This window comes from Harpia harpyja, chromosome 1 (genome assembly GCF_026419915.1).
Source record: "Harpia harpyja isolate bHarHar1 chromosome 1, bHarHar1 primary haplotype, whole genome shotgun sequence".
NCBI classification, from domain to species: Eukaryota; Metazoa; Chordata; class Aves; order Accipitriformes; family Accipitridae; genus Harpia; species Harpia harpyja.
Genome location: NC_068940.1, coordinates 13,025,234 through 13,042,914, shown reverse-complemented (window position 1 = coordinate 13,042,914; position 17,681 = coordinate 13,025,234). Strand labels below are relative to the sequence as shown.

At 37.5% G+C, this 17,681-nt stretch overlaps 1 protein-coding gene across 2 annotated transcripts in view; it reads left to right on the top strand.

Annotated features, from left to right (window-relative positions):
- CDYL (chromodomain Y like) overlaps positions 1-17,681 on the top strand; it is a 106,648-nt gene that overhangs the window by 41,968 nt on the left and 46,999 nt on the right. For both annotated transcript variants that reach the window (XM_052779858.1, XM_052779849.1), the window contains exon 2: positions 5,944-6,610. In XM_052779858.1, the coding sequence (XP_052635818.1) occupies positions 5,944-6,610 (667 nt within the window). The remainder of the gene's footprint in view (positions 1-5,943; positions 6,611-17,681) is intronic.

Here is a 17,681-nt window from a genome sequence, read left to right as displayed (position 1 = left end):
TGCTGTAGCTAATTTGACCAAAAGGCAATAACCTGCCCACATCTGATCTGTGTTTATTTTGTACAGCTCTGGCTTTCAGAACAATATATGTACAATACAGTCATCACCATAGCCAGAGAGTCCTGTGCCATATAGACACTCTGTCCAGTCATGCCATAAGGATGTAGCGGCTCAGTTTACAACAGCTCATCGACTGTTAATCCAATCACTCTGTCCTGCTAATCATATCAGTCAGCTCCAGGAGCATGTGGCGGCAGGGTTACGTTCGCTCCCAGGCTAACGTGAAGAGAGCAACATGGAGCTGCAGTGAGGATGAACTCTGGGATTTAGACGGTATCCTAGTGTAATTTTTTAAGGATGTTATTTGGACTTAAACCATACAATACTATGGTTTTGGTATTCTGAATGTATGTGTGTTAAGCTGTTCTTAAAATTTACCTGCTGGTGCTAACTGCAGTGAGTAATGCTCTGAACTGGCATTAAGTCATACTATTGGAAATGATGTATTTTCTGGTAAAATGTGTACACTGAAGATTTTAGTGCACATTTTGCAGACCTTCAGGTTTATTTTGGCATCCTCATCAAATTTGTTTTTGAATAACTGTCTTCCCAAAACTATTTTCTCCTTTTACTTTAAGCAAAACTCAGCACTTTAACTGTTTTCATGTGTTGTATGCTGCTATATATTGCATTTTTTAATGTTGAATGCATTTATTTTATTTACAATAAGAAGTATTTGAATACTGCTTATCATTGACTTCTGCAAGATTTTAATAAATAGAGGATATAGTCATTCATAAACATTGCTGATTGCTTATGGATAATCATTTTGGATAATCAAGTCCCAATTGTACATGGGACAGTTTCCAATTTAAGCAAGGGTGACTGTTCACATGTAGCACATATGTGTGTGCAAGACTTGCATTTATTCTAGCTTCAGTCTCTGAATTGGTGAATGTCTACAGTAGTAATTTGGCTCAATCAGAGAAAATCAGTAGAGTGAAGCAGTTGGTGCTGTGACCCCCACCTCTACATATTCTGCTGTGCAGCACTTTTATTTTGGACTAGATTTAGTGGAGCCTCTCAGGATCAAATATCCATGCCACAATGTGTGTTTAAACTGTTCAGAGCTGTTATTTGCTTGGACCTGTGTGCCCCCTTAGGGGTTGAAGCATGACAGATAACACCATTGCATTGGTAACACCATTTCCAGTTTATATTTCTCCATAAAGAATCCACATCACATATTCAAAAACTGGTCTGTGAACAAAACCATTGGGCAGTAAGCGGGAATAGTGTGGAGGGGAGAAGGATTTGCTTCTAAATTGCACTATTGCTCTTGAACCAAAACACTAATGTAAACATAGCCTTCAGCTAACAGAACAAGGCCGCCTCCTATATTTTACGGACAACAGATAGAGTATGAAGTCAAGTAGATTCTATTCTGTTAACTTTAAATTAATTTAGCCTGACATGAATGTGAGGACAGAGAGGAACATCATGGGAATGGAAAATGGATTTATGATAAACAAGGCAGTACTCACTGAATATTTACATGCCTACTTATATGTTTATTTTGCTCGTTCTGTTTTCTGTCGTCCCACCCCCCCGCCCCCAACAGCTGTAGCTTTAGTTTAATCTCTTCAAATCTTCTGTTAAATTAAAGTGTGGTCTTTTTATATATATAAAATATATATATATGTGTATGATATAAACATATATATAGATCTACACAGAGTATGCCTTATATAGAGTTTACAGATGTGCCCGAATTACAATGCTTTAGACTGAGAACATCCTCTTGAATTTCATCCTTACTTTGATTGACCTGAACTAAAGATCTTTCATCATGGATTAAGACTGCGTGTCCTTTTTCTGACCGTAGCAGAACAAAGAGGTTACGGTACCTGTCCTGCCCATAGGTGTTTGTTGTCCTCTGCTGGAAGTTGCAGTCATCTTAGGTATGTCAGGAAATACCGCATATATGTGGCTGCTCTCCAAACCAGTTATTTCAGGGATGCCTACATTAGCTCAGGTATTCTTAATATCTAAACCAGGTCACTTTGACAGAATTGCATTAGGGAATAATTACACAAGAACTTGTGCTGACAGATGGGGAGGAGCTGTTGTCTCTGAGCACAGGATGGGGAGGGGCAGTTGCAGTATTACTGTTTTTACCTGGCGCAGCTGTAGCCAAACAGCACTTTGGCCTGTAACCTTACCTTGTTCTTGTCTGTTTTTTGAAAAAGTATAAGTGTGGTATATTTTGTTAATAAAAGCAATTACAATCAAAGTATCTGCTTCTTCAGGGAGAGGAAGCAAACATGAACTGATTCTCAGCGAATTCACGGAAAGAAGGGAAATTTACCATTTTACAGATGAGAAATCTCAGATACAATTATGGTGTGTGGGGTTGTAATTTGGGCACTCCACCGTTGGATTATACCTCTGAGCAGTGTGTTGGTTTTATGTCAGTTTTTCTGCAGGCTGAGTTTTTGAGTGTCATTGATCAGTACCCCATGTGGGGAAAGTGATAACTTAGCATGCTAAAATAAACTGGGAGATGTTATCTTTTGCCACCCAGATAGTTTGCCTGATAACTTTCCCTCACACTTGTTTTATCTTCCCTTTTTTTATAATTTTCCTTTTTGTTTTGATTCTTCCACAACACCCGAAAACTAACCATTAGCAGCAAATCCTGGCAGTACAGAACCTTTTACTTACTAAAAATAAATACTACCCTGTGGGAGAAGGCGTTGGACACTGTAGAAATGGTAGTTGGCGTGAACTAGTTGTCGCCAGCATTTCTGGTGTGATCATGGCTAAAGATGTGGTCTAGCTCTTACCCTGGTGCTTAAGGGCACTCTCTGAACTAACTCAGCATAAGATCAGAAAAGCACCAGCTTAGCTCTAAGGTAACAATAGTGGGGGGAGAAGCAATACTGCCCGTGTGGATGTTACCTAGCTGTTCCAACAGGTTAAATGTATCATCAAACCGCACCGTAACTGATGTGTCAGGAAGTAGGAACATAGACTTTTTTCCCCACCCAGTTCTGTTCTTTTTGCATTTTAATATTTGGATGTAAGTCATTAGTATCTTCTAACATAAGAAGATATCTTGCATTATATTTCGTGTCATGTCACCACTGTACATCAAAGTAGAAATGGATGACTTGGGCAAGCTTTCTTCTTCAGTAGGAAAAGAGAAGTTCAAGTTTGTGGTCTCTGGTTTTGCCATGAAATTGAGTTTAAATGTGCCACTACTTCAAGATGAATATTCCTGTTCTATACACAAGCCTTCTGTACATTGTGGAAGCATTCCAGTTTCCTCTTCCCAAATCTGGATGAGAAACACATATGTAGCTGTTATCACCAGCAAAAGTATTGAAGCAGAATATTCCTGAGCAGTTTTTCAAGTGGTCCTAGGGGAGTTAGACTAATCAAGCTGAGGCAATCCAAAAAGTCCCTCACTAAAGCTCTGAAGCCACATGATAAATTGTGTATCACAGGTTAATTGCTATAATTTTTGTGTTGTAAATAAAATAGAAATAAGATGTCTTCAAGAAGAATTAAAGGGTTAGGAAAAAAGGCTCCTTTTAATCAAAAAGAGCTATGTCGAAGTAAGCTTTGTTGCAGACTTGGACAATACAGCTAAATATAACGGTTTTCTTTATGCATTTCTGTTTGCTCTATAAATCATCGGGTTGGGAATGGATTTTTGTGTCTCCTGTTCTAGAGTTCATCTGTTATCTCTGCAAGGTGTCTGTTTTTTTGGATGAGAGGGATGGCTTCCTACTTGAAAAGGGCATGTGCTTAATGGGTGGCCTTTCAGTATTGAAAGACATTAGTAGAACTTTGTGCCCAGTAATCGATGATGTTTGTTACAAAGATTTCCTGCTAGAAAATAAAAATACCTTGCTAGTAGTAGAGATCTTTCTCTAAGAATCGTGGTTTTAAAATCTATTTTAGAAGGTCAAGAGAGGGAGAGAGGATAAGCAAGACTATAGCCGTAACTGCTTTTTTGACAATATATCAAGTTTGACTCATGAGTTTGTTTTTATTTTTTAATTTAACATTTCTGGCTTAATACTTGACAGTCTTTTTACTAGTCTACTAAAAAAAATATGAAGGCATATTTCTCTATAATGACTTTCTTATTTGGGGTAGCATTTTTGTTAAGATGTTCCTAAATACAGTTTCATGGAAAAACAGTAGTTTCATTTTTCTAGCTGCATGGTTTTTTAAGTCCAGTAACTTTACTAAAAAGTGAAATAACTAGAATAAAAATAGTTTTAATGTATTTTAATATTTTAAATAATATTTGGATAATTTATACCGCATTACTCTCTAGAAACTGTATTGAATGGTACAACTGAGTAACAAAGTAAAGGTGGAGCTAGTTTGTGTTTGGTTTTTATTTGTGTGTTGTTGTTTTGATAGGGTTTTTTTTAAGACCTATGCAAACACAGCTGTGCATCTTCCTAGAGACAGGACAGCATAGTACAACACCTGCAGGGTGTCACATGAAGTTGTAGGATTTGTAGTTACATTGCTGCTGAGATAATTATAATATAGTAATCATTTAACCTCACTGTTGAAAACCAGGCAGTACATTATGATAACATGCCACATATAAAACTGAGTTGCACTCTTAAGAGAATCGGTTGTCAACAGTCATATGATTCAGTAATGAATCATATACCATATATGTATACCATCCATACCTCTATTTTCCTTCCATTCTTCCAAACTGTTCTGTAGGTGTTCCATTTGGTTAATGCTACTCCAGTAAATGTTACTGGTCTTCAGAGGTTCTCCTAGGTGCGTGCGATCTCAGCTTACATGCGTGGTCTTTGTTCATGAGGGGCTAGGAGTTAAATTAATAAGTGATAGTCCCATTCCCCACCCCTGCATTTTTTTTTTTTTTTTTAATAACCAAAAGGAAGATAGAAATGGGGAAGAAAGCTGTATTGGTCTCATAACTGACATGAAGTGGGCTGGAGGATTTACCAGAAGGATCAGCCTGGGTAGGAAAAATGAAATAAAAAGGGGAAATCCTAAGACTAGCCTTGCACAAACATTTCTTCTTTTTCTGTAAAAGATTTCCCTTTCTGCAGGACTAGCATGACTGGCATGAGTTTTGGTACGAGGCATGAGCCTCTGTCCCTGCAGCTGCTGCTGTCTGCCCTGTCTGCTTTACCCCAGTGCCTGAATTCCTCTAGCCTGTGGGTTCTACGTGCAGTTGTAGCATATGCATGCTTAATACTTGTGACATAAATATCTTCTCTATTTGCAGATAAGCGAGGCATGGTAATTTGTTAAAGTATGTGTATCAAAGACTGGCCAAAACAAGTTCTCTGTTTTCACAAGAACAACAGCCTCTAAAAAAAAAATCTTCTGTATTTGCCCCAATTTCTGAGCTGTACGATATTGTCCCTGGTAGCTAAAGGATAGCTCACTGTAAGTAAGAGATTCTTTCATATGCCTTATGCTAAGCAAGCAAATTAGTCAAACAATATCAAACTGATAAGTTTTGTAAGGTAAACACACTGTGTTTATACAGCATATTTAAACATGATCTCTATATTCAAAGAGGGAAATCCTATCCACGTTGAAGTTGGTGTCAAAACTTTGCTGGGGCCAGTGTTGATTGTCAACTGTAATGTGTCATATTCAGGTTCTTGTGCATGCAAAATGCTTACTGAAGAACAGTTTGGGTATTTTAGAACATCTTTTATGAGATGGAAGTAACAATCTGAAGTTAAAAAAGAAGAATTTCCAGTCAGCAGTGAAAGACTGTAAGCTAAAGAGCTACAATACAGAATTATACATCTACAAGAGTATTTTTAAATCTATCTACACTTAACAAATTTTTTGCATGCAAGTTGCTCGCATGAGTTATATATCTGCCCATGTCTAATGTTTAATTTTCCTTTTTAACAGGTAGAGAGAATTGTTGACAAGAGGAAAAACAAGAAGGGAAAAACAGAGTATTTGGTGCGATGGAAAGGATACGACAGTGAAGATGATACTTGGGAGCCAGAACAGCACCTTGTTAATTGTGAGGAATATATACATGAATTTAACAGACGCCACAATGAAAAGCAGAAAGAAAGCACATTAACCAGGACAAACAGGACCTCTCCAAATAACGCCAGAAAACAAATTTCTAGATCTACCAATAGTTCTTTTTCAAAGACATCTACTAAATCTTTAGTTATGGGTAAAGACCATGAGTCAAAAAATAATCAACTCTTTTCTGCCACCCAGAAATTCCGGAAAAACAATTCACCATCCCTTTCTGGAAGGAAAAATATGGACCTTGCAAAATCAGGTATTAAAATCCTAGTGCCCAAAAGCCCAATTAAGAGCCGGACAACAGTTGATGGCTTCCAGAATGAAAGCCCGGATAAAATGGACCATATAGAGCAGGATCAAGAAGACTCTGTAGCACCAGAAGTAGCAGCAGAAAAACCAGTGGGAGCTTTATTAGGACCTGGTGCAGAGCGTGCTAGGATGGGGAGCCGACCAAGGATACATCCATTAGTGCCACAATTGCCAGTGCCAGTAACAGCCACAATTGCATCAGCATTAACAATAAATGGAAAAGGTATGTGTACGAGTCGGTCATTTTTTGTGTAGATTTTTCATTTGACTGATCTTTTTTACCGTTCAGATGCAAACAAGCTATCCACTCTGTTTCAGCCATGTTAAATCAAGTCTGGAGAACTTCACAACTTTATTTTACATAACTGTATGACTACAAAGCCATTTCGAATTTTGCCAGCTTTTGCTTTCCTCGCAGCGATTCATTGGTATTTGTGTTTTCAGAATCACCATAAGATACATCTGTGTTTGCCTTGACATTGTGTGGTACACATATTCAGTGTACCATTTCCAGAGATTACATCATTGCTTTAAGTTTATTTAAATAGGTCAAATTTGGTATGAATATTAGAAACATAAATTATGGGAATAGATGAATGATGTGAGCTGGGATTCTTCATAACAGTTTACGTATCTATTTTGTTATAAATATTGCCTGGAAAAAAAACCTGTGAGAATGACATTGCTTAAAAAAAACAAAGTTGAGAAGTTTTGTTTCAGTGAAAATTTGAGCCAGTTGTGGAGATACATATGCCTTCTGCCTGGATTGAATTCTGTCTTCATTATATTTTATCAATATTTTGTTGTTTATACCTCATTTGATATTGGGAGCTTATTTAGGTTTGATGCCTGGCTTGCTAACATCTCAGTAGATGACAGTTTATTCAACTTGTACTGTAAAATTTGTGATACCCCAGAAACCCAAACTGCTTTTGTGGGAGGAAGCTGTTTGTTCCCCCCACCCAGCTGAGACCCTTGTTTAAGACTTCCTGGTCCTCGTTCTTGTGCCCCAAACCTTTGTTCCTCCCTGACAGACCCAGGCTGTTGTGTAGGCACAGGTGTTCTCAGAAGCATGCCTTTGAGGCTAAATTTTCAAGTGTAATGCTGCATCCTCAAATAAAATGCAGTGGGTAAAATCTGCAGGTATGCTATTGATGATGGCTTGCTGGAAAAATTGCTTGAAAACCAAGGATTGGACCTGCCAAAAAACACACTTAGAGACAAACTATAGAGGCAAAAAAATGTGTTGGAAGACTTTGGGAGAGTTTGCGTTGCGTGCCCCACTGTTGCTTGCATTCAGATTTTCTGAAAAAACAGCTGCAGTGGGAGAGGTTGAAAAGCAGTGGACAAGGGAGGAGGATGCTCCTGGAGCTGTGGTGTCAGGTCATGGACCAACCCATTTTGCTGCAGATGAACTAGGTAACCATGGTAATGCACACACAGATGCCAGGAATATCTCTTCCTTTGCATGGGCTAAAGAAGGAATGTAAATCTCAGAGGATGTAAACAAAGCTGGAGGGGAAAATGCAAGAGATGCCAGTATGTGAGTTTTCTGAGTACGTGAGGTAGAGGAGTGTGTTTGCGCGTGTGATGGTTTTGTGATAATTAATATGTGTTTTGGAGTATGGTGTTGTTCCTAGTGAAGTGATTGATAAGTGCTGCCTTCAACGTCATGTTTTTTTGCCTCATGGCATTCAGAAAAAAAACTTGGACACAAAGGACCTTCTTGGATCTATCAGTAACCACAAATGATTAAATCATTCCCACCAACATTTCACTCTGGTATTAGTGGTACAGCAAGGGCCTAGTTACAGGGCGTCGAGTGGAAGTAGAAAGACCTGCGCAGGAATGGTAGTGACACATAAAGCGTTAGCTGAGGTGCATTTATCTGTTTCACTGAGGTGTTACAATTTCCTCAGCTGCCACCACCTCCTTCAGCTCTTCTTAGGCATTTGTCTGGGCAACTAACGCTGAAAGCTATCAACTGACCCTAGGGATGATGGCAATACGAGATTTTTCTCACGCTTATGTTTTCATGAGATCTTAAGGTGTAGATCAAAAAAAGGAGAGGCAAGGAGATAGTTACAATAGGTGGTTGCCCAAAAATACACAGTATGTTTCCACCTTCTGTCTGCTACTGGAGGGATATTAGTACACGTACGTTAACTGAGGATTTCCCTCTCTGTCCTGATAAACCGCTGCCAATCCTCAAGCTGAGCTGTGCAGTCTGCTGGGAGATGCATGCCAAATATCCAAATTTATTATTGTTTTGCAGGCAGTTATGCTCATCTGCAACACTTTTGGGGGTAACATCCCAATCATGCAGTAATTGTCTCATTATAAAACATGGAAACAAAGTTGCAAAAGAAAAATACTTTGCATTTATATCTGACATCAGTCTCTTTTCCTAGCTTTTTAGGATTTCTTGGACAGATATCTTTCTCACAGAAGCCCAGGCTCCAACTCAGCCATTCTGCATGCCCAGAGTGGACCTTTATTTAGAGAGAAGCCAAGAGAGGCAGCCCTGTTTCCTTCAGCTAGCCTGGCCTTCGAGATTCCTGAGCTGACACATACTCTGTCTCTTCATTAAAGCTGCGCTCTTCTCCTTGCTGTTTTTTATTTTTAACTTCACAGTGCTATTCTTTAAAAATGTGGTGAATCAATGCTTCTCTCCCTCCCCTGCATGGGGCTGTTGTGGTTCAGGATCCCGTTTCACTCCTTAATCAGGACATTCCTTCTGTCTTAAATGGACACCTCATCACATTTTCAACACCACCTTGGGAATCGTACATCATGAGAGGTATTCATTGCACAGAAACGCCATCAGATTCGTAACCTCATCTTCATATGCACCAGATCTGACATATTAATAATACAAATGATAGATCTGGCATTTGGAGCACTCTTTCCAAACTTCCCACCTCCTCCACATACACCTTCTGTTAATTTTAAGAGTTCCTATTTCCACATGGAGGGTGCTGTCAGGAAGACAAAAGCATGTTTTGAAAAATAACTTTTTACTTAAGCTGGTTTAGGATTTTTTAATCAAAACATTTTTGTTGGAAAACCCAGTTAGTCAAAACAGAAATCACTAATTGGAAAGCATAATTTTGAAAGATTCTAGAAAAATACATATTACACTTAAAAAAATTTTAGACAACTTTTTTAATAAAAGCTGATTTTGATTTTTTAAGTAATATTTAATTTAAAATTTTAATATGAAAACAGAGTTCCTTATTTTGAGATTATTGCTATGACTGCTTTTGAATTGTGTGACCTGTGTTGGTTTTTAGTCCTAGTTCAGGATGGTGAAACTCTTCAGCATTTACTCTGTTCTTTGTTTGTTTTCCCTAGCCTTTATATTTTTTTTTTAAATTTCATTTATAATAAAAGTACATGCCAGGAAAAAAAGAACTTGTATGCATAGGAAAATCCCATGATTGCAATTACTAGGAAATATTAGTATTATTGTAGCACCTAGTCCTGCTTTTGATGAGACAAACTGCCGTGATGCAGTTCTTGTTCCAGAGTTCCTACAGTCTCAGAAAAGGCAACCAGCAAATATTTATACAAATATGCAGGGGTACCAGGGGTATAAAATAACAGTAATGTTTGCTTTGGGATTTGGTGGTTTCAGCATACTAAAATCTAGCTGCTATCCAAAGTATATTTTTTAATATAGAAAACCATTTTATTGAATGTTCATATTTTAAAGTCTTGGCCTTGAAAACAGAGTCGATGGAGTAATATACTACATACAAGTCTAAGAAGGATGATATATGGAAGAAGTGGGAATGGGTCACTGAATGAACGTTGCTGTGGTTCTGTTTTTTTGAAATATGTGGTGATCATCAGCTGTTACTAAAAGTTAATAGAAGCAATCCTGAAATGGATGAATGAAACAGAGAAATACCACCAAATAACTGAAATGTTGTGGAAAAGATGTTAAGTCCCTACAAGCAATGCATATTACTCAAAACTAGGCAAGACAAGAAGTGGCCTCATGTCTAACAATAGGTTCTGACACCTTTAAAGTTTTTGAAAGCTTCCTTCATCGAAATTGAATAAAAAAATAGCTTTGGCATTTTATTGCAAATGTTTTAGGCATAGTACACATAATATCCAGAGAAGTTCTATCTAATAGAGTACACAAGAAGTGAAACTGTAAAGGGAATCTAATCTGTCGGTCACACAAGGCTAGAGAGTTTTCTTGCAATTTTAGAAAGGACTAAAGGACTGAATTGATGTTCACCTTCTGTAAAACTTGACCATAAACCAGGTGAATACCACTGCTTGACAAATTCTAGTTGGGTTTTGTTTCCTGGGTCACCCTATAGTTGCTACAGTTTTTAGTCAGCTAACAGTGTCCAACATGTGGATGTAATAGAGAATAAATGCCACAAGAAGGGAGATTTGGGGCAGAAAGGCATGCAAAGCTCCAAGTATAAAATGAGCAAGAAAAGAACATCTAGCTGCATACATTGCTATAATTAGCATAAGGCAGGCTGGTGGCTGGCATACGGGAAGAGAAGAAATACAAGAAATGCAGTGAATTACATCACTTGTTAGAAGACAAGCATCACCAGTGTGCACAGTGGCATTAGCATCTCCCTCCTTGCACATGTTAGTTCAGATTAATAACTTCCAGGAGCAGCAGGCTGTCTGACAACGCAAAGATGATTGCAGTATATCACCCTACAAGGAACAGGGGTGTCTGCTGATTTTTCAGTTGGATAATGGTGCTGTTTTTATCTCAGAACAATGGTATTAGCACCAAAGGAAAAGCCAGGCATCAGGAAAAAAATGACTGAACTTAAGTTCTCTTTGTTACCTGTTCTCTCCCTTACTCAAAGCAGTTTATGGGATTAAAAACCACAGATTTGGAAAACCAAAAATCTACTCTAACACCCAAGAAAAATAGTGTCTGTTTTTTGGTTAAGTGTCTGATAGCTCTAGTCTCAATAGGAACCAAGCAAGTGTAGAAGTGCTCATGGAAGCAACTGGAACCAGGGAGAAATGTACATTCTCAATACAATACCAAGCCGAGCTGAAAGGATTTTAGCTGCTCCGTGTTCCTTAAGGTGAGGGGAGCCCACCCAGTTCCCTCCCAAATTCTCCCAGTTACTTTCTTCCCTCTCCATGTATGTGCCTGGGTGTTGGGCTTTACATGAGGAACAGTCCACTGTCACCAGCACAACTCATTAGGCCACCCTCAAGAGTCCCATGGGAAGCACAGCAGTTGACAAAGGTGTGTTGGGTGTGAACCACATTAATTGTCCAGGTGGACCACAAGCTATGCATATAACCCTCTCAAAAAGCAAAATTAAGAGAGTTGCAGAAGTTCATTGCTGTGAGAATTAGAGTGGACAGTACAAGGAAAGGAAAGTTGGGGTGATGTGTTACAGTTTTTCAGATTTCTTTTTAGCATCCTGGAAGGACAGAAGCAGCTTTGAGCCCTCCTTTTGTTTGTTTTTGCTTTGGTTAAGTAGTAAAATGTGATTCTAAAAAAAGCCCTAAGACAGGAACTTCCTTTTTCAGTGTGTTTGTACATAGCATTTGGATGGTGGCTTGATCTCTGCTGAGTGATCTGGAAAGCAATCAAGTATTTTATTAGTGCAAACAAAAGCCTATGAAATGGGTTGAAGTGCTTTGTAAAGCCTGCCTAACTTCTGAAATTACTGGTTAAACTTCTTTGTCAAATACAGCAGTGTGTAATTTTGTATCTTCTATTGTGTATGCATTTAGCAAATCACTAAGAGTAGAGAGTAAACCAGTTTTCATTTAATCAACCTTAAAGACACCTTTGTTTTGTTTTTTTTTTCTTCAGAAGTTGCATTTCATTTAGATCTTACTCCTTAAGAGTTCACATTATTACTTCCTTATGCACTGTATTGCAACATTTTAACCTATCATCAAATTTTCCGTCTGTATTACTAAGTCATTTTCAAGTCCTTCAACTACTTTACCCTTAACTAAAATAATATTCTGAATTGTTGCCAATTTCTTGTTTATCTATAGTTTCTGGTGTAATATAAATGCAAAAGTGTTAGGTAGTATGGGAGACTGGATGGTCTGTATTATGTGGAAAATTGATCTGTTATCCCATACTGTTCTGGTTTTTTGTCTCCCCTCCGCCCCATTGCTTGTGCTGTTTCTGGTACAGATAATTGTTACTTTACGTGGTGCTCCAGGATTGAGAACTGCTTGTGAAAATCTCTCATCTTCAGGGCCATATTGGTTTATGTCAATAGATTACCATAATAATAAATCAGAATTTAAGTGCAGGGTTTGCTTGAGTTTTAAGGCTGTTTTCTTGAGAACATAAGGCATAAGTGACTGGTTTCTTCCTTTTTCTACCTTCTGCCATCCTCCACTACTTAGAACAGAGATGCCTCAGTTGGATGCTACATTGGTGTGGACTTTTGATACAGCTAAGCTGGTGTAAAAGGTAGCTACTTTGAAAAGAGTGGTCCCATTCCTTCTCCCCACTTCGCAACCCCAGGTTATAATATGGCCTAACCGACTGCTCCTTTAAGGACAGACTTATTTTTATCAGCCTTCTGGAAGTGACAATGAGGGAGAGGATGTGTCCCTGTGGAGGGAGACAGAGACATGCTTTTTCCTTGTTTTAATTCTGTCCCTGAAAAACCTTTAATGGAAATGCTGGATTAAAATGTATTTAAAAAAAAAAGCGGGGGGGGGGGGGGAGTAAGTTCTCAAGAAATACTCAGTTTGGACATAAAATCCTCAACCTAAGTTGATAGAAAAACTCCTGTTATTTTCACTGAAATTGGTATTACACCTGCAGGCCCACTGGTAAACACAAAGCTCTTAGCTGTGCAGTTCTTCTGTTGTTGCATCAGTTTACAGGGACTGAGAATCTGGAGTGTAAATCTCTCTTGACTACTCAGATGGGGTCAATAATGATCAGCCATTATGTTGTCCTACAGTACTTGTACCAACATGAGACGGAAGTAATTTCTGATGACAAGTTTGTCATACCTGCTGTGTCAAAACTTGGGAAAGATGAAGCACAATGAAGCAAAGGCTCTGTTTACAAGGCTCACTTTCAACCTACTTTGCATACGTCTACACAGAGAAGATATAGGGAAGATCAGACTGAATGATAGAACAAAAGTGTTGAGATAGATTTTTTTTTTTTTTTCTTCCACTGTTGTCAAAATTGTAGAACTTTAGAACAGCTTTTGATAATACAGCAGAAATGTGAAGCGCAATCAGAAATACTCATGTGGTGCCTTTTCCAGTTGTGCCTGGCAGAGTAACCAGCAACTTTTTTTGTCTCTTGCTGTTTCAATTTTTAAAAAAGTTACATCTCCCGTCTCTGTTAAGGCTGTGAAGTGGATGGAATGCATGTTTGCTAAGGGAACTGTCATTATGAATCTGTGTTCTCTTGAAAAGAAGATTCATCTTAATAGGTCAATACGAAAATCTGTAAAAAACAGACCAAAACAATCTTAACACAGTTCAGGGAAGAGCTGCCTAGATCACATTATCTACTTAAAATAAAAAGTCAACAAAACATCCTCATAGGGAGACTGTTACAAGTGGGATAAAATATCACAGAATTAGTAAACAAACAATTTCAGTTTTTTTCCATCAATGTTTGTGAAAGAGAGAAAATTGTTAGATTCAAGGAGATGCAAAACTGAGGGGGGAGTTGTTGGTTTTTGTTTTTTTTTTTTTTAAAGCTAACTGCTTGGATAACAGCTGGAAACAGCTTTGCATTTTACAGGTGATTGCAAAAATATCTTTTTTTTATAATGAGAACTAATGAAATAGCCAGATCCTATACTGCCCTGGGATAGACGTACTTCCTATCCAACCAGAGAAATTGTAGTACTCAAACTGGCATACTCGTGATCCAAAACTGCTGCTGTGAGTTATTGATAATAATACAGCAAAGTATTATTCTTTTATTTAAAAGAAAATAAATACAGAAGCCGTACGTTTGTGATACTGTATGAATTTTTTCAAATCAAACAAAAATATCTAAATTATCTGCTGTACATACCATTTATATTGTAAACATATTTAAGAACACACACTAAAATGCATTAGGCCACAAATTATCAGTTAATTCTGCTCTAGTAACTGTTTTCTTAATTTTGCAATCTTAGAATGCATAAAAAAGCTTTTGGTTTTTATTTAGTAAGTATTTTTAATTTAAAATGCTTTAAAGTTTATTATATTTTAGATGCCTTTAAGAAACAAAGACAAATCATAAACACTAGTGCTTTGAACTAGAATATTCTGTATTTGAATGCATCTGAAAACTGGAAAGTTCTAAGATTTAATCATAGAATCATAGAATAGTTCGGGTTGGCAGGGACCTTAAACATCATGTAGTCCCAACCCCCCTGCCATGGGCAGGGACACCTTCCACTAGACCAGGTTGCTCAAAGCCCCATCCAACCTGGCCTTGAACACTTCCAGGGATGGGGCATCCACAACCTCTCTGGGCAACCTGTTCCAGTGTCTCACCACCCTCACCGTAAAGAATTTCTTCCTTACATCTAATCTAAATCTACTCTCTTTCAGTTTAGAACCATTAGCCCTTGTCCTGTCACTACATGCCCTTGTAAAAAGTCCCCCTCCAGCTTTCCTGTAGGCCCCCTTTAGGTACTGGAAGGCTGCCATAAGGTCTCCCTGGAGCCTTCTCTTCTCCAGGTGAACAACTCTCTCAGCCTGTCTTCATAGGAGAGGTGGAAGAAGAGGTGGAAAGAGAGCATCTTACTATTGTATTACGAGTTCTTTGAACATCTCAGTGAAACATGGATAAAGAAGTACAGATTGTCATTTATTTTCTTTGAAAATATTCCTTGAAAGAGGCAACTAAAGAAAGTAAGTAGTTGTGCTTCAAAAGGCTGCTAAGAAACTGTCTGGGAAGATGGAAAACAGAGTAGGCTTAATAGTTCATTGTAGTTGTGTCAGAAGGTTAATAGGGGGATGTTGTAAGGTTCTGTAACAGGATCTGTGCTTATTTATATTTATTAGTAATCTTTAAAAAAAATTGCAGCAAGCAGCAAAGGTACAAAACTTAGAAAAACCCTTAGTTATTTATTCCTTAAGATATAAAAAAATAGAAACTTCAGAGGGACGTATCTAAAGTGGGAGACTAAGCAAAGTGATGAACAGCAGGAAGATAACTTGAACTGACCATTTTCCTTGCTGGCTCCTAAACAGAGTTTTTAACCTGGGATGCAGATAGGAATACGTAAACACTGTTAAGAGCAACTCCAAGAAGACTTGGCCTAATATCAGAGTAAAGAAACTCTCAAGATTTCTTTGTTTGTCACATACATTTGTCTTTACTCTTCAATCAAGCTTGGTGTATAATGAATCTGTAGCTAATATGTGTTGGCTGGCATAGTGTCTTCCATGCGTTAGCACTGCTGTCCCTCAGATTTCAACTTGGATTGCTATATCGTTTTTAAGATTGGCTAGAATGAGAGGGAGTGGAGAAACTGGCTGACTGCATTCTCAGAGTAGTTCCATGTAAGAGGTGTCCAAGTGGACTTCCAATGTATACACAGTTGGAGAACCTAGGCCAAGCCATTGATGAAAGCTGGTACAACAGGAACAAAGAGGTTATAAAATAATAATTTAAAAAATCATGTATCTGGGTACAACAGGAACAAAGAGGTTATAAAATAATAATTTAAAAAATCATGTATCTGAAGGGAATACTGAAAAGATTTTAGAGAAGAAACAAACTATAGACACAATGAATTAATTACTGATGTAGTTGGAAATTTCTATTCTGGAATTGCATGAGTAAGACAAGGGGACATCTAAAGAAACCTTTCTTTAGATCCATATATGACATCCTTTAAAGAAATGCTTAGAGAAGTGTATAAGACATTTTGGGGGGAAAAAAAAACAAACCCCACGAAATTTAGATGCTTTATATGAAGAATACTGATTTTCATTCATCCTTTTTTGTTTTGGGATACTCAGTTCAAAAACCCCTCCAGTGTAAACAGATTTGTTATGTTGTATTCTCCTCTCATCCCTTGGTTTTCTGGACAGATTTCAAATTCAGTGGGCACTTTTGAGAAATACAGGAATGAGTTGAAACCAACTGTAAATGCAAAGCTAATTCTTATTTTACCAGGCATAACATTTTATTGATTTCAAAATTTCAAATTTCAAAATAATTTTTGGCATACGGAAAGAATATCCTGCTAGGGCTTCTCTTAAAGTTGATGATTGTGTGAAGATATATTTATGGCGGTGCAGGGCAACACCCTTTCACCGAGGAATTCAAAGAGGGTTTTTTCTTATATTAGCACAAGCAGGAAAACTTAATATGGTAATAATGGGTATTTCAAACAATTTACTGTGTGTTTTGTGATTTTCTGTTTTAATTTCTGAATACAAAGGATGACAGATTATTCTGCATTCTTTAGTTTAGAGAATCATCTATTTTTACTTTCTGTGCATGTGCAGGCAATTAGCTTGAAAACCTGTTTTAAATATTTAAAAGTTTATAGAAACCTCAAGTTACATCTTTGATTACTATTATTGAAAGCTAGTGAGACATTTTGTTTTCTTGTTTCTTTGCTTTGCACATTGACAGTGCTTTTTGTTCTATTAGCTTTATTGGGTCCTGTATAGTCAGTTAGGTTGGGGGGTGTTTTTAGAAATTACCTTTCTGAGCGCAAACAATGGAGTAGCAAAAAAACCTTTTTAAATATGTGAGAGGGAGAAAAAAGAAATTTAGACCTATTGCTTATCTCATGTCCTTGTAGGAAGTGGAAAGTTTTCCATTAAAAAAAGGTAAAAATAAATAAAAAATCCTACCATTAATTAAAAAAATGTGTATTTTGTAATAACTATACAGTGAGAGAATGAGTTTTCTCAAATGATCATGTAGTATAAGATAGTGATGATAGTAAATGGAGTGGCTGCCCAAACTATGGGTCAGGATCCAGGACCTATTCTTGAAGAAATACTCTGAAATGAGGGTTTTCTGAACTTGGTTTAGTTCTACTTGACGTTTCTGCTCTTAAGAATCAGAGGCAATGTTTATTTCAAAGGTTTTCTTTCTCTTTCTGCTGCTGTAAATTGAAAGGAAACAACAACAAGCATATTATGTTTCATCAGCTTTGAAAGCAATGGGTAAAATTATTCAAGCATGAGTGCCTTTAACACATATGACAAATCAATGGTATGCTTTTTACTTTTTATTTTTTCATTGAATTGATAGTTTAGATACCTATTGTGTTTATTGACCTCATGGGGAAGTGCTGATGCTCTGCATTTTTGGAAAT